This window comes from Acomys minous (genome assembly GCF_964271855.1).
Source record: "Acomys minous genome assembly, chromosome: 19".
In the NCBI taxonomy this organism is placed as follows: Eukaryota; Metazoa; Chordata; class Mammalia; order Rodentia; family Muridae; genus Acomys; species Acomys minous.
In genome coordinates, this window is record NC_140499.1 from 64595613 (window position 1) to 64618676 (window position 23064).

General features: G+C 45.2%; 2 protein-coding genes across 2 annotated transcripts in view; both read left to right on the forward strand.

Annotated features, from left to right (window-relative positions):
• Positions 1-23064, forward strand: part of LOC311590337 (speckle-type POZ protein-like) — a 399822-nt gene that overhangs the window by 240921 nt on the left and 135837 nt on the right. The gene's annotated exons all lie outside the window — the stretch shown is intronic.
• Positions 1565-3360, forward strand: LOC311590213 (speckle-type POZ protein-like; the record flags this gene model as incomplete). Its single annotated transcript, XM_084769089.1, is given in 3 exon segments — positions 1565-1678; positions 2235-2555; positions 2558-3360. Coding segments are annotated over 2 exon segments (1050 nt in total). The 5' UTR covers positions 1565-1678; positions 2235-2308.

The following is a 23064-nucleotide window of genomic DNA, read 5'->3' on the forward strand; positions in this document are numbered from 1 at the left end:
GCATTATTACCATGTAATTAAAAATATTTATGTAAATAACATTAAATAATCATGGGGTTAAAAAAACCCAACACCATTTCTACGATTATAAAATGGCCATTGTAAAATTTATTAATCAACTTGTATTTACATTATGGTAAGTAAATGATCAACACCTGGAGTGCAGACTCAGGTGGATCAAAGGACTTTTATAAGTGTCTTTTGTGACAGAGCTGTGGTGATATTACACAGGTCTTTCCTGCTCTCTTCAAAATTTTTGAATTGTGTTAATGCAGAATATGGATTTTTGTACTGAAAATCCCACCATGAGGAAAGGCTCCCGGCTATACTGGATTTAAGAACATCCACTGAAGTTCCCAGCCAGGTGATAAAGATTTTCCATAGGCTTAAATACATGCTCAAAAATCAGTCTTCTCTTCCCCTGTCCCCCTTCCCAAATGAGAGACTTTGTGATCATAGCCACTGATTCCCGATCCAGAGGACAGCAGCTCCCCTGTGAGATGCTGCTCCAACTCTCCAGGAGCATGCTCTTGTGAGCACAGGACTCACCATTAGGAGCACCTTTCTTGCAAGTGAGGGGCCCTGCAGTGATCACCTACAAACATTCAAATGGCAGATTTGAAGGAGGCTGGTCCCGTTAGCAGGACCCTAAACCAGCCTGGGAGAGTGTCGGGAAAGGCACCACTCAGCCCCCTGCAAGAAGTTTAGCTGAGGAACCAAAGTCAGCGGGTCAAACCAACTGATAGATTTATGCTGCACTGTAGGATGAGGAGCAGCTCGGGAGCCAGAGTCACAGGAGGGCTGGGCTGTGAGCTGCTGAGCTGATTGAACCAGTGAAACGGTTTATGTGTCCCCCAGGCTTAGTGGAGCTCAGGAAGACATGATGAGCTGCAAAGAGATGAGAGAAAAGGCCCTTTTCTCATAAACTGAATCCCAACAAAAGTTCATGCTTTTATGTCTTTTGTACAAAAAATGTTTTCTGCTGTTCACACGCAGCTGCTGCTCTGAAGAGGTCCAGGGTCAGGTCTCTGGGGCTGGATGCAGATGCCCTTCCAGTTCACTTTATCTCTTGGGTGGTCAGAGCTGATGGCTTAGGCAACTGATCAGGATTTCAAGAGGGAAGAAGAAAAGGAGCCCAAGGTTTCTTCTGTAAGGACTGGCTGTACTGCGACTGAGGAGGAGAATTTAAGCTGACCACAGTTTTCCTATGGCCGAGGCTGTAAAAGTGGCTTCTGGCTAGAGACTTCAGGAGGGTCATAAAAGGAGACTCTTTGATCTATAGATAGGCCTCCCGGTGGAGATCTCCAGTTAGCTAATGTAAACTTGGGCTTATTAGCCATAAAGTGCTGATGCCCTGAGTCTGCTAACTTATTTCGGTTAAGTTCAAGTAGGTAGATCCACTTTGAATACCAATTTGGAGGTAGGAAGACAAATTTAATCCAGATATTGAGGCAAGAAGAGACACATTTAATCCAGGTCTTGGGTCTGAGAGACACACCTTTAATAGGGTCACACCTTCTGCTGGGAGTATATATTGGGTCGTGGAGAAGGAAGCTTCGACTCTTTGCCTGCGTGCTCTGACCTTGACAGCAAGTTCACACATTCAGTGCCATTAGAACCTCCTTCTTCAAGATCCGAGCATACACTGAACACCAGTTGAGACATCCAGCCTCGTGGAGTGAGTAACTACTGGCTTCAAGGACTGTCTGTACACAGTCAGCCTTTGTTGCATTGGTTTGCCTGCAGCCTGTAAATCATTCTAATAAATCCCATGTATGCATGTATGTGTGTATATATGTATGTAAGTGTGTGTGTGTGTGTGTGTGTGTGTGTGTGTGTGTGTGTGTATGTTTGTGTGTGTGTGTGTGTGTGTGTGTGGAGAGGGAGAGAGAGAGAGAGAGGCAGATTGACTCATTCTGTAAGTATGTTACTCTACAGAACCATGACGAATGGAGCACATTTTGAAGTAGAAAGGTATAAAATGTTACAAACACTTCAACACCTGTGTATATTGGCCAAAACATGTTACTAACTGACCTAAGATTCAATGTGGGAAATAGAAATGTAGTGACGTAAAGAGTAGCTTGGGGCCTGAACTGTCTTCCCTGAAATTAATACTGAAATCCAGATAGAAAATCTCAGAGGCCCAGGTTTCCAGTCTCAAAGAAGAGGAAACAGAGCAGGGAACAGAAGCTAAAAAAAATCTAAAAAGCATGTATCATTGCATCCTACAGGGTGAAGAGGAAGCAAATCTTGATTCTTTGGTTTTGAATCCACTTTAACCTTCAAACTCCCTCAGGCAGCAGAAATGTCAGGGAACCTGGCTCCCGAGAGCTGGGGTGCCACACGGATCAGTGTCCAGAAATTCTCCTACACGTGGACCATCAGCAACTTCTCTTTTTGCCTGGGGGGAATGTGGGGAGCCATGGAAAGCCCACCTTTTTCATCAGGAGCCAGTGACAGCCCGAAATGGTGTTTGAGACTCTACCCTGATGGGATTGATGAAGAAAGCCGAGATTACCTGTCAGTTTACCTGCAATGGCGCTGTCCGAAGAGCCCAGTTTGGGCAACTTCCGAATTTATATCATAAATGCTCAAGGAAAGAGATCCCAAGATGTGAGAAGCACAGGGATCTTTAAGTTCCTGCCGTGTCAATACAGGGGATTCAAAAAGTTCATCCTTCGAGATTTCCTCTTGTCCCATACCCATTGGCTACTCCCGGACGACAGGCTCACTCTCTTCTGCAAGGTGAGTGTGGTCGGAGACGCCTACACCATCTCCGGACAGGACACCGCATCTTCAATAAAGGTTCCAAGGTGCACATTGACTGCTGACCTAGGGGAGCTGTGGGAGACTTCCCTCTTCACAGACTGCAGCCTGTGGGTAGGTGGTCACGAATTCCGGGCTCACAAGGCCATCTTAGCGGCTCGTTCTCCGGTTTTCAGCGCCATGTTTGAACACGACCTGAAGGAGAAGCCAAAGGACCAAATTGAGATCCAGGACATGGAGCCTCAAGTCTTCAAGGAGATGATGGGATTCATTTACACGGGGAAGGCGCCAAACCTCCACAGCTTGGCCCCTGCTGTGCTGGCAGCTGCTGACAGGTATGGCCTGGAGCAGTTGAAGGCCATGTGTGAGGACGCCCTCTGCAGGGACCTCTCAGTGGAGAATGCTGCTCACACTCTCTTCCTGGCTGACCTCCACAGTGCACAAGAGCTGAAAATGCAGGCCCTGGTTTTCATTACAGTTCATGCTTCCGAGGTCTCTGAGACCTCAGGGTGGAAGGAAATGGTGGAAGCCCATCCCCGATTGTTGGCTGAAGCATTCCAGAACCTGGCTTACTTTCAGTCTTTTCCCTGAGACCCCTCTCAAAGCCTGGAGTGATCCTAGCACCTGTTTAGTTGTCACCTACACCTGTCTCCTAGAATCATCAGCCCATGTTGTCAGCAACTTCCAGTGAATCTGGGGAAAGACAGCCTGGTGGCTAAGGATTTCAAACATCTTCAAGAGGTTGGAATGATCTCCAAGTGGACAGCCTTGGGCTCTTCTGTGCTCCACCTATCATCTGCCTTCTTGCTGAAATTGTTTCATTTTGTTTCCTGACTTGAAGACTGAGTCAACTTAGGTGCTTGCAGGAAACACAGCACAGAGATGGTTTATAGGAGGTGTCGAGGAACCTCTTTTGATTCAACTGAGCAGAACACATGACCAAGGGATCAGGACCAAGGAGAAAACAAACATTAACATTTACTCAGAAGGGTAGAAAAAGGCAATGACTTTTTTCCCACCATAACTCAGTGTGTGGGGACTGGAGAGATAACTCAGTTGGCAAAAGCAATGGTGCTCTTGCAGAGGACACGTGGACTGTTCCCAGCACACACAGGAGTTTTCATCCATCAGTGACTGGACATCCAGGGGATCTCAGACACTTCCTGGTGTGCATGGGCTCATACATCTCTGTAGACAAAGCCTTCCAAATGAAATAGAAAATGAATAAAAGTGTTTTAATCAGTTGTAGAGTCCTCTTATTTTTTTTATTAATTAGTTATTTAATATACTTTACACTAGACTGGAACTTCCCCCCTCCTCTCCTCCCTGTCCCTTTCTCTCCCCCACCCATGCTTTTGTCTCCCTTCCCTTCCTCTCCTCTTATGCCCCCCTCTCTTTCGTTTCAGGGAAGAGGAGACCTCCCATGGGTATCAACCCACCTTTGCATGTCAAGTACACCTGGTGGCATCTTCTACTGACACTACACAAGGTGGTCGGTGGTCCCCTTAGGGCAAAGGGACCTAAAAGCAGGCAACAGTCAGGGCCATTCCCCATTCCTCCTGTTAGAGGCCACATGGGAACCAAGCTGTAACTGTTACACATGTGTGCAGGTCTGGTTCTGCTCCACGGACGTTCTCTGGGTGATGGTTCAGTCCCTGTGATCCCCCATAGTCCCAGGTTTGTTGATTTTGTAGGTTTTCCTTTTGTGTCCTTGACCACTTGACCCTTTCAATCCTTCCTCCCCCTCTTCCATGAGCCTGGTGAGGTGGTGCATGCCTCTATTCCCAGCACTCAGAGGGGGCTGAGGCAGGTGGATCTCTGTGAATTTGAGGCCAGCCTGGTCTATAAACAATTCCAGGATAACCGAGGCTACACAGAGATACCTCGTCTCAAAAAAAAAATGATTCTCTGAGCTCTGCCTAATCTTTGGCTGTGGGTCTCTGCATCTGTTCGTCTGGCTACAATATTTTTTTTGAGACAGCGTTTCTCTGTGTAGAGTGGCTGTCCTGCTCTCACTTTGTAGACCAGGCTGGCCTTGAACTCACAGAGATCAAACTTGCTTCTATCTCCCTGAGTGCTGGGATGAAAGGCGTGCACCTCAGCACCAGGCTCATGGAAAAGGAGAAGAAAAGGCCAAGATGGTCAAGGAAGTCACCACACCCAGCGCAGCTGCAGCTTCTTTATACCACTCCTGGCAACTTTGCAACTGTAATATGGTTACTGCTATGGCTCATAACGGAAACCCCTGATATGCAGGATTTCTGATATTCTACCTCTTTGAAAGGTTCAATAGACGCCCCTGGAAAGTGTTGAGAAACATGGATCCATGCCATGTCTGCCAGGAAACCAGGCAGACTGCTGCAGACCTTCCCCACTCTTCACAGACCCAGTGCCACAGTGTCATGCCCACCTCTGCAGCAGACCTCCTGTGAGGGCCTCGTTTGCCCACTGTTCCCATCTGCTATGGATACCGCACATCTTCCCTTCTAACTCCCCTCTGCTCTTTCTTTGCAGTCTCCACCAGCCCAGGACAGGCCCCCATGCTAAGCCAAGGGCCACTCTTTCCAGGGTAACAAGAAGTCCAAAGGCAGATCCATGTACCACCCTTTGCCCCCCCCCCTCTCCAAATTTCCCCATTCCTAGTCCCAGCTCTGTAGGAGAAAGTCTTCTCTAGTCTTTCTTTCCTGTATGACCCCATTTCCCCTCCCTCCCCCCGCCTCCAATGGGTCACACAGATCTTCTCCCCAAGTCTTCCTTACCCCAACACCCCCCCCATCATCCCAGCCCCAACACGGCAGGCCTTCACTAGGAACAGGGCAGCAGAGCAGGGCAGGGAAACAGGTGAGGCAACTGAAGGTTCTCATCGCTCCCCCCTTCCGTGCCAATCCAGTCCCCCAGTCTCACCCCCATAGCTGTGACAGAACACCATGTGCAGCCCTCCTTCCTCCACCCCCTGTCTACATCGCCTGTGGATCCCACAGACAATCCCCTTTGACCCCCCTCTTTTCCACTCATGGCTCTATTCCAGCCACAAACGCAATCGCTCCGTGATAACCCACAGGTCAAACCTACCAAGAAAGCTGCTTGTCATCTTCCTCTCTTCTGCTGCTCTAGATCCAAGCCCCAAATACCCCACCACAGCTGAGGCACAAGACATAAACCTTAAAAGGAACTTCATGACGATGACAGAGGTTTGAAGAAAGTGAATAAATCCTTAGAAGAACAAGAGAAAAGACAAGCCGGGTTGTCGTGGCCGAAGTCTTTAATCCCAGCGCTTGGGGGGCAGAGGCAGGCTGACCTCTGTGAGTTTGAGGCCAGCCTGCTCTACAAAGTGAGTTCCAGGACAGCCAGGCCTACAACACAGAGAAGCCGTGTCTCATAACAAACAAACAAATAACAAAAACAACAACAACAAAGAAGTGAGTAAGTCCTTAAAGAAACAAAATTAAAGATGAGCGGGACAGTGGTGGCGCAAGCGTTTAATCCCAGCACTTGGGCGGCAGAGGCAGTGGAACACTACGAGTTCAAGGCCAGCCTGGTCTGCAAAGTAATTCCAGGATAGCCAAGGCTACACACAGAAACCCTGTCTCCAAAAACAAAAATAAAACTGGAAATATGAACAAATTTCTTTAAAAAAGCCAAGAAATACAAACAGCTAAAGAAAAAAGGAGAAACTACATAAAGCTTGAGAATATAAATAGAAACAATAAAGAGAAGAAAGTGGGAATTCTGGAAGTCAAAAGTCTAGGTAAGTGAAGGGAAGCTACAGCTACAAGCATCACCATCAGAATGCCGGAGAAGCAGAGAGAGCCTCAGGCACTGAACATTTGATAGAAGAAATATATATTTCCATTGAAAACATTAAAACCTAAAAGACTCGTTCTATGAGATATCCTGGAAATCAGGAACACAATGATGAGACCAAACCTAAGAATAACAGCAATAGAAAAAGCTGAAGTGTCTAAGGGCAAAGTGTTAGGGTCGGAGTTGTCTGCTGAAGAAAGGCTCCACGGCAGTATGCAAAAACAGAGAGTGGGTTTTTTTTATTCATTTTTTTGGAAATATTTTATTAATTGATTCATATTGCATCTCAATTGTTATCCCATCCCTCGTATCCTCCCATTCCTCTCTCCCTCCCGCTTTCCCCCTACCCCCCTCCCCTATGTCTGTGACTGAGAGGGGACCTCCTCCCCCTGTATATGCTCATAGGGTATCAAGTCTCTTCTTGGTAGCCTGCTATCCTTCCTCTGAGTGCCACCAGGCCTCCCCATCAAGGGGTTGTGGTCAAATATAGGGCACCAGAGTTCATGTCAAAGAGTGCTTTTAATCTAGCACTGGAGGGCGACCCTCTCCCCGAAATGAGCACGCAGGCTAAATTTATGGACACTTGGAGGGACCTGTGAGAACAGAATTGAGTCAGAGTGTACCAGGGGATTCAAGACTGGCTGTTTGTTTGGTTACTGGGGACTTTTGAGTCACTGAAATTTTGGCTCTTACTCAGGTGTTGGCTTTTAATTTGATTGCATGGGGACAGCTGTGTTCTTTACCAAGGTCACGAAGTAATAAAAACATGGTATCTGGCCATTTTCTTCTATAAGCTGATTAGCTGCCCATGAGCTGTCCATAACTTGTGGTTTTTTCAGGAATTGTTAGAAACTTGGCCTAGTTAGGCAGAGTGAAAACCTGTAGCCCAGTCAAGCAGCTGGGGTCTTTGGGAGGTGTTGGGATCTGTTCGGCCCCTGGAGTCAGATCCCAGGGCAGAAAGTATTATCTTTAAGGCCCTCAAGCCAGTGGGTGGCCAGGACCCATGCCTGAGGACCTCCAACTTCCATTTTCCACCCAAAGAACACTCAAATTCCCCTAAAGGCCAGACCTAGCGCCTACCCTACACAGTGAAAAGTCCAAGCTCTGGACTTGAAATCCCAGCAGTCCCCTACCTGGAAAGCTCCCCTCTCTCAGGACATCCTATACAAGCCCTGTCTCTTCTCTGATCTCTGATGTGTCTTGCCTGAGGAGAGGCAGCCATCCTCCTGGGTTCCTCCCTCCCAGTAAACCTCTTGGTGAGATTTGTTGTGCTGTGTGGCTTTGTGGGATTTCTTGGTTCCCAGCTGCTAGTGTACACTTCCACTTGAGGTTTGACACTCGGTCCTATGACTCAGGCAGGCTCTCCAGGTTCCTGTGCTCCTCCTTGGGGTCTGAGCTGCCCTGGGACCCTATCCCTCACCTCCAGTCCACCACCCACAGGCTCCCCTTCTGGCTCACCAACTGCTTATCACCCGCTTCTTCACCCGTGGCAGCCAGATAAGTTTCTTCTTTGGTGGGTGTAAATGTTTCTCTGAATCCCAGGAAGTGACTGTTGAGCCTCAGACACCCCTCTTTGAGGCTGAGGTACGTGCACCAATGCTCTTTAAGTTCATGGCCAGCCTTCTTCACCTGACCTCATCCCCTCACCTTTGGAGATGCAATTCTGCAGTCTCCATGGGCACAAGTGGGTGGGTTTATTGCACCTCCTCCTCTCCTGCCCTCCCTCCAGAGCTGCCTGTACTATCACAGCTTTTCTAGGACCTCCTGGGTTTTTTGTTTTGTTTTGGTTGTTGTTTTTTGTTTTTTGAGACAGGGTTTTTCTGTGTGGCCTTGGCTGTCCTGGCACTTTGTAGACTAGGCTGGCCTCGAACTCACAGTGATCTGCCTGCCTCTGCCTCCCAAGTGCTGGGATTAAAGGCATGTGCCAAACCAGGCTCCTAGGGAGGCAAAGGCAGGCGGTTTGCTGTGAGTTCGAGGCCAGCCTGTTCTACGAAGAGAGTCCAGGACAGCCAGGGATACACAGAGAAACCCTGTCTCAAAAACAAACAAACAAAAACAAAACAAAACAAAAGGCTTGCACCACCATGCCTGGCTCCAATTGCTTTCTGTAACAGGATTAAGTCAAGTTAACCCTAAACAGAAAGGAGGGGCACTGAGTTAAGGAGTATTTAAGACAGAGTGCTGAAGAAGAGCTTTGGAGGATTTTGACTTTTAGCTTTTGGCTTTTTCCTCTGGGACATGAGTTGAGTAGGAAGGTCAGCTGGGTGCTTTCTCTGCCTCTCTGAGCTAGCCGGCCTTCACCTTAGCCTCTGGCTCCTGAGTCTTCATTGGTAAATCAAACAGTTGGGACTTGTTTAAAGAACACTGTTGGGCCCTAAATTTATTCACTTTTGTGATTGAACTTGGCCAGAATTCCCATCAGATAATCAGTTCAAAATGGTATCTTAGGTTCTAATTTTATTTGGAACCTCTGTGAATACTGTAATCATTCAGAGAAATGAAAAAAAGATTCCCCTTTCCTATTTCTCTTTTTTCCACTCCGAGCCCTCATTGTTTTGTGTTCTCTCTCTCTCTCTCTCTCTCTCTCTCTCTCTCTCTCTCTCTCTCTCTCTCTCTCTCTCTCTCTCACACACACACACACACACACAAAATGTGTAAATGACCTTCTGTTTAAATCACAGTTGAAGCATTGCAGCATGAACCAATCGAAGCAGAGGAGCAGACACCTGCAGTGTGAGCACATCCCCTACACACTTTCCCCGGGCTGGAGCATTTCTTGCTCCCTGCTGCAGAACCCTCCAATTATGACTAAGGCTTAAGGTTTTTTGTTGTTGTTGTTTTTTGTTTTTGTTATTGTTGTTGTTTTTGGTGTTTTTTTTTGTTGTTGTTGTTGTTTTACCTCTAGGCTCAGGAGGCTCAGGAGGAAGAAGACAAGTTAGATGGCACCATTTGTGAAATATTCTGTCTCTTTTTCCAGTATGTATTTCTAGCCTATTTATGAAAAATCAGGTGTCCATAGATACATATTTAGGTTTATGTCTCAGTCTTCAATTCCATTCCATTGATCAATATGTCTGCTTTAGGCCAATACCATACAGTTTTCATTACTGTAACCCTATAAGACAACTTGAAATCAGATATGAGGAGAAATCCCGCAGTTGTTTTATTGCTCAGGATTGTTTTAGCTATCATTTTTGTTGTTGTGTTTTGTTGGGTTTCCATATGAAATTGAGAACTGTCTTTGAAGATCTGTGAAGAGTTGTGGTGCCATTTTGGTGGGGATTGCATCCAGTGTGTAGATTGTTTTTAGTAAGGTGGTCATTTTTACTAGGTTAATCCTCCTGATCTGTGAGCACTGGGGATATTTCCATCTTCTTATATCTTCTTCAAATTCTTTCTTCAAAGACTTGAATTTTTGTCTTATAAGTCCTTTGATTGCTTGGCTAAAGTTAGCTCAAGATATTTATATTCCTTGAGAGTATTGTGAAAGGTGGGTTTCTGGATTTCTTTCTAATTCTGTTTATCATTTTTATATGGGAGCTCTGCTGACTTTTGTGAGTACTTCGGTATCCAGTTACTTGATGAAAGTGATTATTAGCTATAGAAGATCCCAGGTGGAATTTTTAGGTTCCCAGATCTACTGTCATATCATCTGCAAAGAAGAATATTTTGACTTCTTCTTTCCAATCTGTGTGCCCTTTATCTCCTTCAGTTGTCTCATTGCTCTTTTGAAGAAGACATCAAGAACTATATTCTATGGGGAGAGAGAGAGTCGACAACCTTGTCTTATTCCTGATTTTAGTGGAGTTGGTTTGAGTGTCTCCCCACATAGGTTGATGCTGGCTGTGGGCTTGCTGGATCCTGCCTTTATTATGCTCAGTTGATGTGTCTCTAATATCTCCAGGATGTTTCTTATAAATGGTGTTGGATTTTGTCAAAGGCCTTTTCTACATCTAATGAGGTGATTGTGTGCTTTCATCTTTCAATTTGATTATACAGTAGAATCAATGTCCTGATTTTGCATGTTAAACCATCTTGCATCATTGCCATGAGGCCTAAGTGACCATGATGGATGAGCTTTGATGTGATTTAGGGTTTGGATTTTGAGTATTTTATTGAGTACTTCTGAATAATTTTTCATAAAGGAAATTGGTCTGTAATTCTCTTTCTTTGTTGGGTCTTTATGTAGATTGGGAATGAGGGTAACAATGGTGTCATGAACAGATTGGGCAATGGCCCTTCTGTTGCTATTTAGTGGAATTATTTGAGGAGTATTGGTGCTACCTGTTCTTTGGAAGTCTTGGCGAATTCTGTGCTAAAGCAGTCTGGCCTGGTTCTTTTTGTGTGAGGTAACTTACTTTTTCTTTTTCGTTATTCTTCTCTCAAGCAGTACACCCCGACTGCAGCCTCCCCTCCCTACGCTTCTCCAGATTCTGCCCCCTCTACTTCCCCTCTCCTCTATACCTACTGTTCCTACTTTTCTTCCAAACAAAGTATGCCTCCCAGGGACACCAACTGACCGCAGCATGACAAAATGCACTAAGAGTAGGCATAACCCATCACACCAGGGCTGGGTGAGGTAACACAGGAGTAGGCAGAGGGTCTCAGGAGCAGCCAGAAGAATCAGAGAAGTCCTACTCCCACTGCTAGCAGTCAAGTAGAAGGGGATGGTTTGGAATAGTAAGATCTGTGGGACCCTCAGTAGCTGTGAGGAGTGGGGCAGTGAAGTCCCCCACAGGATGTCTGCTGCAGAGCTCAGGCAGGGGGCCAGTCCAGGATCTCAATGATCCTTGAGGGAAATTTGTATTGCATATGTAAAGGAAGAAAACCCCAATTAGCTTATAGAGTGCTGAGGATGGTAAACCATGGTGGTCAGCTCAGACTCAAGGTATTTTGCTGACAAACAGATCTGGATGGTCTTGAAAGTGTGCATGGCAGTTTTTAGTGTACATGAAAAGTGTAATAGAGTATGTAGATGTCAAAGGGGCAGTTATGACATCATGGAATCAAACATAATAAAAGTACAAATAGACTGCAGCTCAGTGTAGATCAGTTTGACCCTCCAGCAAGGAATTTTTCCAGGGTTTGTGGTCTTTGGGATGTTTTAAGGATGTTTCTAACAAAATGGAGTCTGACAGTTTTTAACATGGTCTCTTCAGCCTCAGCCAACCAGGCTACTTAGAATATCACACTTATTGCATACATGGGGATGACATAGTTATTACAAGGATGATTATCTGAGGCAGAGAGGAAAGACCATGAATAAAGGTGCATAGACCCATGAGGGACCAAGAGTCTGCATTGGAAAAAGACAGCGAAGAAGACAGCACATTCAGAGGTCTCTGGCTCTGCTTGTGAGACACCATATGTGAGCTCTTTCCCGTCCTACCTGTTGTGACAGTCAGGTCCCTGACAGATGAGTAAAACACTCCTTCCATTTTCACACTCAAGGCAGGGATAATTAAAACACAATCACAGGAGGAAAGAGTAGCTGTGTAGAAATTCACACCATCCCTTCACATATGGACTTAGCAACAGGAAGAAGATACACATGGGATGGCACTTCTTGCTAAACCTTGTATCCATTTGGAATGAACTCAAACCCCAGAATGGAGGGCCTGCCTGTGAGAAAGATTTTGCTTCAGTTCAAGTAGGCAGATCCATATGGAATCCTGATTTGGAGGTCCAAAGACACAAAGTTGACACTATATCTCAAAACAAGGAGCCACACCCCTTTAATCCAGGTCTTGAGCCTGGCAACCACACCTTTAATTAGGCCACACCTTCCTTGCAAGACTATATAAGGGCATGGAAAAGGGAAGCTTGGGATTTTTGCCTCTTGGCCCTTCTTGGCTAGCAAGTACAGACCATCACCGGCGTTACAGCCTGTGTCTACAGAATTGCAGTGTATACTGAAGACCAGCAGTGACATCGCCTCCTGGACTGAACAGCTAACAGGCCTCTAGGCATCTCTGTGCACAGCCAGCGGTCAGTGGATTAGCTTGACTGCAGCCTGTAAGTCATTCTCCTCAATGCCCTTGATCTAGCTTCCTTCATTCTCTAAGTTCTGTTACTCTGAAATTTTCATGATGTCCTTGATTTTAATTGCTGCAATAGAATTCCATGGTGAATGTGGACCACAGTTTCTCTATCCATTCTTTGGTTGAGGGACATCTGGATTGTCCAATTTCTGGCCATTACCAATAACATTGTAGAACAAATGTCCTTGTTGTATGGTAGAGCATCTTTGGTGTATATGCCCAGGAATTGTATGCTTAGGTATTGAGGGAGTGCTGTTCCCAAGTTTCAGAGAGAGTGCCAGAATGATTTCAAAAATGTTTTACCCGTTTGTACTCTCACTAGCAATGAAGGAGAGTTCCCCTTTCTCCACATCCTTGGCAGCATGTGCTCTGTCTTGAGTTTTTGGTCTTAGCCATTCTGAAGGTGTAAGATGGAATCCCAGAGAAGTATTGATTGTATTTTCCTGATGGCTATGGATGTTGAGACTTTCGTTAAGTGTTTCTTAGAAATTTCATATTTTTTCCTTGAGAGGTTACTGTTCAGCTCTGTACCCAATATTTTAATGGGATTATTTGCTTTGTTGGTGTTCAATTTCTTCAGTTGCTTATATGGACTGCATATTAGCCCTCTGTTGGATGTAGAGTTGGTGAAGATCTTTACTCCTACAGTAGGCTATAGTTTTGTTTTCTGGCAGTGGCCTCTGTCTCATAGGAACTTTTCAATTTAATGATGTCTCACTTATTAAGTGTTGATCTTAGAGTCTGGGCAGTTGGTATTTCTTCAGGAAGTTGTCTCCTGTGCCAAAGAGTTCAAGGATCTTCCACACTATCTCTTTTAATAGATTTGGTGTTCCTCATTTTATGATAATGTCTTTTGTGCTCTGGCACTTGAGGTTTGCACTGTAATAACTATGGATCTAGGATGGATTCAGTGAAATTCCCAGATCACTTTATCTTACCAATAAAGACACAGGAGACAGATGCTGTGGTGAAAAACCTGCTAGCTCAGAGAGGCAGAGAAAGCACTCAGCTAACCTTCCTGCTCAGCTCACCTCCTGATGGAAAAGGTCCCAAAGTCTCATTAGCTCAGCTGACTGCCCAGGAAGAAAATACCTAAAAACCAAGTCCAAAAGCTTCCAAAGGCCAAGCACCAAAGTCCAAGGAGCTCAAGCTAAAATCTCAAGATCCTGTTATCCTGAAAGCTATCTTAATTGTTCCTCTACTCAAAACCTCGCCTATATTTAATCCCCGTCAGCTGCTTGCTTTCTCCACCCATAGACCTAGGGTTAACTTTATTAAATCCTGTGTTTTTATAGTTCACAATCTCAGGGGTCTCAATGGGATCAGAGGCAGTATAAACAGTTCACAATCTCAAGGACCAAAATGGGATCTCAGACAGGATTTTCTAGTTCACCATCTCAGGGATCACATTGAATCCAACATCATGGAACATATTTGTTTGCTTTTTTGACATGTAGACATGCACTAGAGCAGCACAATTCATTGAAGGTGCTTTCTGTTTTCTATTGTATGGTTTGTCTTCTTCCTCAAAAATTATATGTGTGAGTGTATTTCTAGATCTTTTATTGGATTCCAATGATCCCCCTGTCTGTGTTTATGCCAGTACCGTGCACTTTTTATGACTGTTGCTCTATAGTACATCTTGAGTTCAGTGACAATTATCCCTCCAGAAGATGTTTTCATGTTCAGGATTATCTTAGCTATTCTGGATTTTTGTTGTCCCAAATGAAGTTGAGAGCTGGTTTTTCAGGAGCTGTAAAGAATTGTGTTGGCATTTAATGGGAACTGCATTAAATCTGTGGGTTGCTGTGGTAAGATGGCCATTGTTTCTTGGTTAATCCTATGCATCCTCAAGCATGGAAGATATTTCCATCTTCTCATATTTTCTTCAGTCTCTTTCTTCAGAGATTTATGGTTTTTTTTTATACAAGACATTTAGTTCCTTGGTTACAGTTACATCAAGATTCTTTATGGTTTTTGTGGCTATTGTGCAGAGCGTTGTTTCCCTGGCTCTACCCATTAGGAGATCAAAGCAGAAGCTCAGTCTCACAGCCCAAATTAGAGCAGAGTACAGGGAGTGCTACGGAGGAGTTGGGGATAGAAGGACCCATATGGGATAGGATCTCTATAAAAGACTAACAGAATCAAGAAATCTCGGCCCATAGTCCCTGCAGATTCCTGTGCACCAAAGAAGGACCATGCATGGAGAAAAGCCAGGCACCCCACTCAGAGGTAGCCTATTGGCATCTCCATCTCAATATGGGGCCCATAATAAGTAGAGCTGGGGCTGTTCCTGCCATGGAGTCTGTTGCCTGCACTTAGATGACTTTCCCGTGGCCGGGTGCTTTACCATGCTGAAGAGGAAGAGGATGTAGGCAGAACTGAGGAGACCTGATAGGCTGGGGTCCGTTGGGAGGGGAGAAGGGCTCCCCCTCTCTGAGGACTTGGATAGGGAAATCGAGGGGCAAAGGTGTTAGGGTGATGCCTGGAGGAAATGAGGGAGGGGGCTACAATTGGGTTATCAAGTGAAAAAAATTTAAATATACATAAATATTTTCAACAGAATGTATAAAAACTTCCCAAACACTTAAAAAGTTGTGTATTATAGGCAAAACTAGTTCCCAATTTATCTAATTTAATACAGAGAAAGAAATGGAGTAATGTAAGAGTCACTAGGGCCCCTGACTGTCTTGTCTAAAAATAATAATGAAATCTCGGTAGATAATTACAGAGACACAACTCTCCAGTCTCAGCAAGTGGGGAACAGAGTGGAGGTGAGACACTAAAATTCTGAAAAGTTTTTGTTCTTATGTCCTACAGGAAGAAGAAAAACCATATCTTAATTCTTCGCTTTGGATAGAAATTGAACCTCAAACTGTCTCCAGTAGAAATGTCAGGGGACGAAGCAGTCGCGACCCGGGGCTCCACACATATTGCTGTACAGGAGATTTCCTACAGGTGGACCATCCACAACTTCTCCTATTGCCTGGAGGGAATGCCGGACCCCATTTTCAGTGGGACTTTCTCATCAGGAGCCAATGACAACCTGAAATGGTGTTTGAGAGTTCACCTCAAAGGCATTGACATAGAAAGCAAAGATTACGTGTCAGTTTACCTGGTGTTGCTCAGGAGTCTGAAGACCCCAGTTTGGGCAAAGTTCCAGTTTTGTATTATAAATGCAGAAGGAGACAAAACTCTGGGAATGAGTAGCCCACGGGTCTTTAAGTTCCTTCCTGGCGACACCTGGGGATGCAAAATGTTCATCCTTCAAGATTTCCTTTTGTCTCTGGCAGAAGACCTTCTCCCTGAGAACAACCTCACCCTGCTCTGCAATGTGATCATGGTCCAAGACACCTATAGCATTTCTGAGGAGGAGTGGACACCTGCGTTAAAGGTTCCAAGGTGCACATTGACTGCTGAGCTAGGGGAGCTGTGGGAGACTTCCTGCCTCACAGACTGCATCCTCTTGGTAGCTAGTCATGAATTCTGGGCTCACAGGGCCATCTTAGGGGCTCGCTCTCCGGTTTTCAGAGCCATGTTTGAACATGACATGAAGGAGAAACAAAGACACCGAATTGAAATCCAGGACATGGAGCCTCAAGTCTTCAAGGAGATGATGGGATTCATTTACACAGGGAAGGCCCCAAACCTCCACAGCTTGGCCCCTGCTGTGCTGGCAGCTGCTGACAGGTTTGGCCTGGAGCAGTTGAAAGCCATGTGTGAGGACGCCCTCTGCAGGGACCTCTCAGTGGAGAATGCTGCTCACACTCTCTTCCTGGCTGACCTCCACAGTGCACAACAGCTGAAAATGCAGGCCCTGGATTTCATTACAGTTCATGCTTCCGAGGTCTCTGAGACCTCAGGGTGGAAGGAAATGGGGGAAGCCCATCCCCACTTGCTGGCTGAAGCATTCCAGTCCCTGGCTTCTGCACAGGGTCCTTGGCTGGAGCCCCCTCTCAAACGACTGAAGAGATCCTAGTTCCTGGTTAGATGTGACCTAGCCCTGTCTTCCTCAAGGGTAGACAGTGCTGTGACCAGTGACCTCCAGGCACACCAAGGCATTGCTGCTGCATTTACAGTGGATCTGGGGAAAGACAGCCTGGTGGCTCAGGATTTCAAACATCTGGAAGAAGTTGAAATGATTGCCATGTGGGTAGCCCAGGGCTCTGCTGTGCTCTACCTAACATCTGCCTTCTTCCTGGAATTGTTTCATTTTGTCCCCTGACTTGAAGACTGAGTCAACTTAGGTGCTTGCAGGAAACACAGAACAGAGAGATGGTTTTTAGGAGGTGTCGGGGGACCTATTTTGATTCGACTGAGCAGAACACATGACCAAGGTGTCGCGTCAAAGGAGAAAACAAACATTAACATTTACTCTGAAGGGTAGCAAAAGACAAAGACTTGTTTCCACCTCCCATAACTCAGTGTGTGGGGACTGGAGAGTTAACTCTGGTGGCAAAAGCAGTGGTGCTCTTGCAGAGGACACGTGGACTGTTCCCAGCACACACAGGGATTTTCATCCATCTGTGACTGGACATCCAGGGATCTGAGACACTTCCTGGTGTGCATGGGCACATACATCTCTGTAGACAGAGCCCTACATATGAAATATGAACTGAATAAAAATGATGAAATCTCTTGTGGGTTCCTGAAGAGTTTATGTTCAGAGAAGTCCAATTTAGTCCTTCCAGCTCTGCTGTCTTGTGAATGATTGTAGAGTACTATCTACCCTAAGTATTAGAAATGCTATTTCCTGGGACATGCCCCTTGGGCTAGTATGCAGATATAAGAGAGTATATATCATTTGATTCTTTCTGCTTCTGGGTTAACTCGCTCATTATGATCATTTGTAATTCAATCCATTTGTCCACAGATTTGGGGACATCCTTGTTTTTAATTGCTGAGTAGTATTCCATAGTGTAAATGTACCACAGTTTCTTTATCCATTCTTCTACTGAGGGACACTTAGGCTGTTTCCATGATCTGGCTATTATGAATAAGGCTGCTATGAACATGGTTGAGCAAGGATTCTTGTTATGTGCTGGAGCATCTTCTGGGTATATTCCAAGGAGTGGAATAGCTGGGTCTTGAAAGTCTTCACTTACCAGGAAACTGGGACGGAGGGGAAGACATCCTATTGGGCCTCTAGATGAGAGAAGCATGGGAGAATGGCAAAGTAGAAGGATCCAGAGGGTCCTAGAAACCTACAAGAAGAACATTATGATAGGTAGATTTGGGCCGAGGGGTCCTGCTCAAACTAAGGCACCAGCCAAAGACAATACAGGCCATAAACTTCAAACCCATAACCAGATTTAGCCAATGGACAGGACATTCTCCACAATTGAGTGGAGAGTGGGGTCTGACTTTCACATGTACTCTGGTGCCTCATTTTGCCCATGTCCCCTGGATGGCGAGACCTGGTGGCACTCAGAGGAAGGATAGCAGGCTACCAAGAAGAGACTTGACAACCTATGAGCATATAAAGGGGCATGAAGTTCCCCTCAGTCACAGTCATATGGGAGGGGAGTAAGGGGGAAATGTGGGAGAGGGAGGAATGGGAGGATACATGGTATGGGATAACCACTGAGATGTAATATGAATAAATTAATAAAATAAAAGTTTTTTAAAAAAGAGAATGCAGACTGTCCAGATGAGACATGGTAGGCTGGGGTCATATGGCACGAAAGGAGGGCTCCACCTGTCTAAAGATTCGGGGTGGGTGAAGGGGAAGAAAGGGAGGTAGGGAGAGGGAGACCAGGAGAAGTCAAAGGAGTATGCCACAATCTGGATGTAAAGTGAATAAAAATGAATAAATAAAAAAGACAATCACAGAGAGACCCACCTCCCTATTCTCAGTGTGGAAGCAGAGCATAGAGCAGACACTAAAATTCTGAAAAGGACCTGTAATTGTGTCCTACAAGTTAAAGAGAAATCATGTCTTGATTTAAACTTCAAAGTACCACCGATAGAAATGTCAAGGGACCAAGCAGCCAAGAGCTCTGGCCCCAGAGAGATCCCTGTCCAGAAATTTTCCTACACTTGGGCTGTCAGAAACTTTTCTTTTTGCCTGGAGGGATTGCTGGAAGCCGTTTTAAGTGGGACTTTCTCACCGGGAGCCACTCATGAACTGATACCTTGTTTGAGAGGACATCCCCAATGGGATTGATGAAAAAGGCAAAGACTGCCCATCAGTCTACCTTGTGTGACTCGGAGGTCCTAAGGGCCCAGATTGAGTGTAGTTCCACTTTTGGATCACATGTCCCTAAGCAGAGAAATGCCCAGGACTGAGAAGCAGAACTGTCTTTAGGTTCCTGCAGGGCAACACCTGGGATTTCAAAATGTCCATCCAAAGATATCTCCTCTTGTTCCAGGCAGAACGCCTTCTCCCTGAGGATCACCTCACCCTCCTATGCGTGGTGGATATGGCTCAAGACTCCCACAACATTTCTGGAGAGAATATGACATCTACAACCAAGGTTCCAAGGTGCACATTGACAGATGACCTAGGGGAGCTGTGGGAGACTTCCTGCTTCACGCACTACAGACTGTTGGTAAATGGCCACGAATTCATGTCTCACGAGGCCATCTTAGCCACCTGTTTTCCTCACAGAGTCCTCTCCCAGAGCCTCCTCTCAAGCACCTGAAACAATCTCAGCACCTACTTAGCTGTGACCTATATCTTTCTTCTAGAAGCAACCACTAGTGTTGTTACCAGTGACTCCCAGGTAGACCCGAGCATTGCTGCTGCATTTCCAGTGAGTCTGGGGAAAGTCTGCCTGGTGGCTCCGGATTTCAAACATCTGGAAGAAATTGGAATGATCTCCAAGTGGGCAGCCCTGGAGCCTGGTGTGTTCTACCTAACATCTGCCTTTGTGCTGAAATTGTTTCATTTTTGTCTCATAGGTTGGAAATTGAGAGTCAACTTAGGTGCGTCCAACAAACAGAGCCCAACCGCTTTTCTTTGGGGAAACCTGTCATGATTGGACTGGGCAGAATACCTGAGCAGGGGCTCAGAGCTTCAGCTTCATGTGGTGATGGAATATTCTAGGACTACAATGATAGGCTAGCTGGGCTATAGTGCAGACACAAAGCCCTGGCTGTTCTGTAATGTGTTGTGGTGTGTATGTGTGTGTGTCTGTGTGTGTCTGTGTACTTGGACCAAATAAATCCAGCCATCATTTTTTCTAGAACATCAAGTAGATCTTTAGATGAAAGAATTCTGCAGAACATGTGGGCTTTACACTTGCTGTTCCTCAAGGAGGATGGACTAACAATGCCTTAGGGCAACAAAGCTGCCTCTATGCCAGTCATTAAGATGTAATTAAAAAGTCCTTGGTAAAAGTTAAAATCAACCTCCTTAGGAAGGAACAAAAATGTCAAGAATCAAACAACTGGTGTGAAGGATTATTCAGTCAGTCCCCGTGGTTAACATCTTTAGTTCCCACTGTCATTGGATTTTTGTATATCCTACTGCTAACCTTCATCTGCGCACCTTGTCTCATTCATGCTTTTATGTCTTTTGTACAAAAAAGATTTTCTGCTGTTAACAGGAAGCTGCTGCTCTGAAGAGGTCCAGGATCGTGTCTTTGGGGCTGGATGCAGATGCCCTTCCAGTTCACTTTATCTCTTGGGTGGTCAGAGCTCATGGCTCAGGCAGCTGATCAGGATTGCAAGAGGGAAGAAGAAAAGGAGCCCAAGGTTTCTTCTCTAAGGACTGGCTGTACTGCGACTGAGGAGGAGAATTTAAGCTGACCACAGTTTTCTTTTGGCCGAGCTATAAAAGTGGCTTCTGGCTAGAGACTTCAGGGGGGTCATAAAAGGAGGCTCTTTGATCTATAGATAGGGCTCTTGCTGGAGATCTCCAGTTAGCTAATGTAAACTTGGGCTTATTAGCCATAGAGAGCTGATGCCCTGAGTCTGCTAACTTATTTCTGAATATACAGGGAAATAAGAAATAAGAGAGAGATAGAAAACAAACCACTTACACACATACTTTCAAGAGAAAACGTGGATGAAGTCAGGCATCTTAACTTCAACTGAAGTTAAGCCTCCCAATTTTAGCACCGTTTATTGTAGATGACCATACTTATATGTCCGAGAAAAGGGTATTACCTCATAGTTGAAGAAAGGCAATTAATCATGAAAACAGATGAATTCTAAAATACAACAGGTCACATGTTTTGAATCTAAACATTTCTTATCTAAGTATTTATATCATAAGGTCACAGTGAGTTCAGAGTGACAAGGCCTAAAGTTTGCAACAATGTACGACCCACCAATTAGCACTGACCTAACTGTACATTATCCAGCTATCTCTTAGTTCAAATTCAGTTCAGGACAATAATTTTTTCTGTGTTTCATTCTAAGAAACAGAGTAAATTCAGACATCTCTAGGTACCTTCATTCTTACTTAGGTTTATGTAAAGTTTAAACAAACTTGCCTCTACTTATGGTGAAATACCAGGATTCAAGGTGCCATCTGGAGTGGAGGCTTATCTGCAGCCACAAATCCGCTTCAAGGCTATCCTTAGCGAGGCATCTGGAGGTCCACAAAGGTATTTATCATACCCATAAACTAACTTTACCATTTACAACTATTTGAATCAAACCCGGAATTTCATAATCAGGGATTAATTCATCTGAATAACAAACAGTGCATCTTCAACAAACTCCTGTAAGAGTTTGCTCAATCAGAGCTGGTCAATATCCAGAAAGTACCAGTTCTCACCAATGCCAGATGTTTCTACTTTTTCATTTTTGAGACAGGGTTTTCTGTGTAATCTTGGCTGTCCTGGACTCACTTAGGAGACCAAGCTGGCCTTAGACTCACAGTGATCCACCTGCCTCTGCTTCCCTGGTTGCTGGTATTAAAGGCATGCGCCACCATGCCTGGCTCTAATGCAGGATTTTAGAGAGATGCAGCAATGCATAATTGACAGGGGGGTCAGAGGTTGGAAGCAATTCTGGGGTACATCATGATACAGACCTTGCAAATACCAGATCATCTCCAGAGACCTCTCATGCCTACTGGACTTCCCCAAATCAATGACTCCTGACAGCATGTCAGAGGCGGGAAGCAGTTTATGGGTTCATCATGGTACAACACCTTGCAAACACCAGATCACCTCCTTCACAGCCCACATGCCTAGAGAGCCCCCTTAACATGGTGAACTTGGCATTCTGCAGTCAACCCTTTTGTTTTAAGGACTCACTATAAACCCATAGATCTTGAATAAAATATAGAAGTAAGTATTTGACACCAGGAAAAACCCAAGGAAGGAATGTTGAAGCCTTCCAACATTGACACATGCCCTGATATGCTTAGGCCTTGCCAGCTAACACAGGAACAGCTGTTTTGACTTCCCTGGCTCACAGTTCAATACTTGCTCTTGATAATAGAATATTCAAAGATGTTAAATGTAAATTCTGCGCTAGGTAAATCATAATACCCTGCTATGTTCTTTTTTTCATAAGAAAGTAAAAACCTGGACTATGCCCAGACCCTCTGGCCTGGAGAGGGAACTGGAAGATACCCAGGTTCCCCAACCCTATATCTCAGCTAATGAGCTTAACAGTAAGGGAAAATAGGGTGTCTAGCTACCTACCACAATATGCCTGGGATAGAATTGAATCTTGCCCTTTGGTTATGTTTTCTCCATGAAAAATTCACTCTAAAAATGAGTGGGCATCTGTGTGTCCCTGATCATGATCAGTGTTGGAAGTGCATGGATTAAACCATCTATATCTGACAGAGATGTGTGTCTGAGCAGGTTGTGCAGCTATTCTTAGATGAGAAGGCTGAGCTCCCAGATGTATGGTCCTGGGGAGTGCATGCTGACTCACAGGCTACTGGGAAACCAAAGGTGCCAACAATTTCATTTTCCCTGTCTCCTAAATGCTAGAGTCACCAGGGTGTCTCTCATAGTTTCTATTCCAAAGTAATCTTCTCCATGCCAAAAGGACACTTGCAGAACTAGGTTCATAACAGTTTGGAACTATATTTGTCTCCTCTACAAAAAAATGTGGGGCTCGAGATGGAGCAGAGATGGAGGGACTGGCCATTCATTGACTTCTAACCTGAGACCCATCCCATAAGGGACACCCAACCCCTGGCACTTTTAATAAAACTATACTAGGATTGCAGACAAGAGTCTATTACAGTTATTCACAGCAGAGCAGAGCTGGATGGACTAAACTTGACATCTCTGAACATAAACACGATGGAAAACCACAAGAGATTTCATCATTTTTATTCAGTTCACATTACATTGTAAGGCTCTGTCTACAGAGATGTATGCGCCCATGCACTCCAGGAAGTGTCTCAGATCCCCTGGATGTCCAGTCACAGATGGATGAAAACTCCTGTGTGTCCTGGAAACAGTCCAGGTTGATTTTGCCACCTGAGTTATCTCCCCAGTCCCCACAAACTAGTTATGGGTGGGGGGAAAGG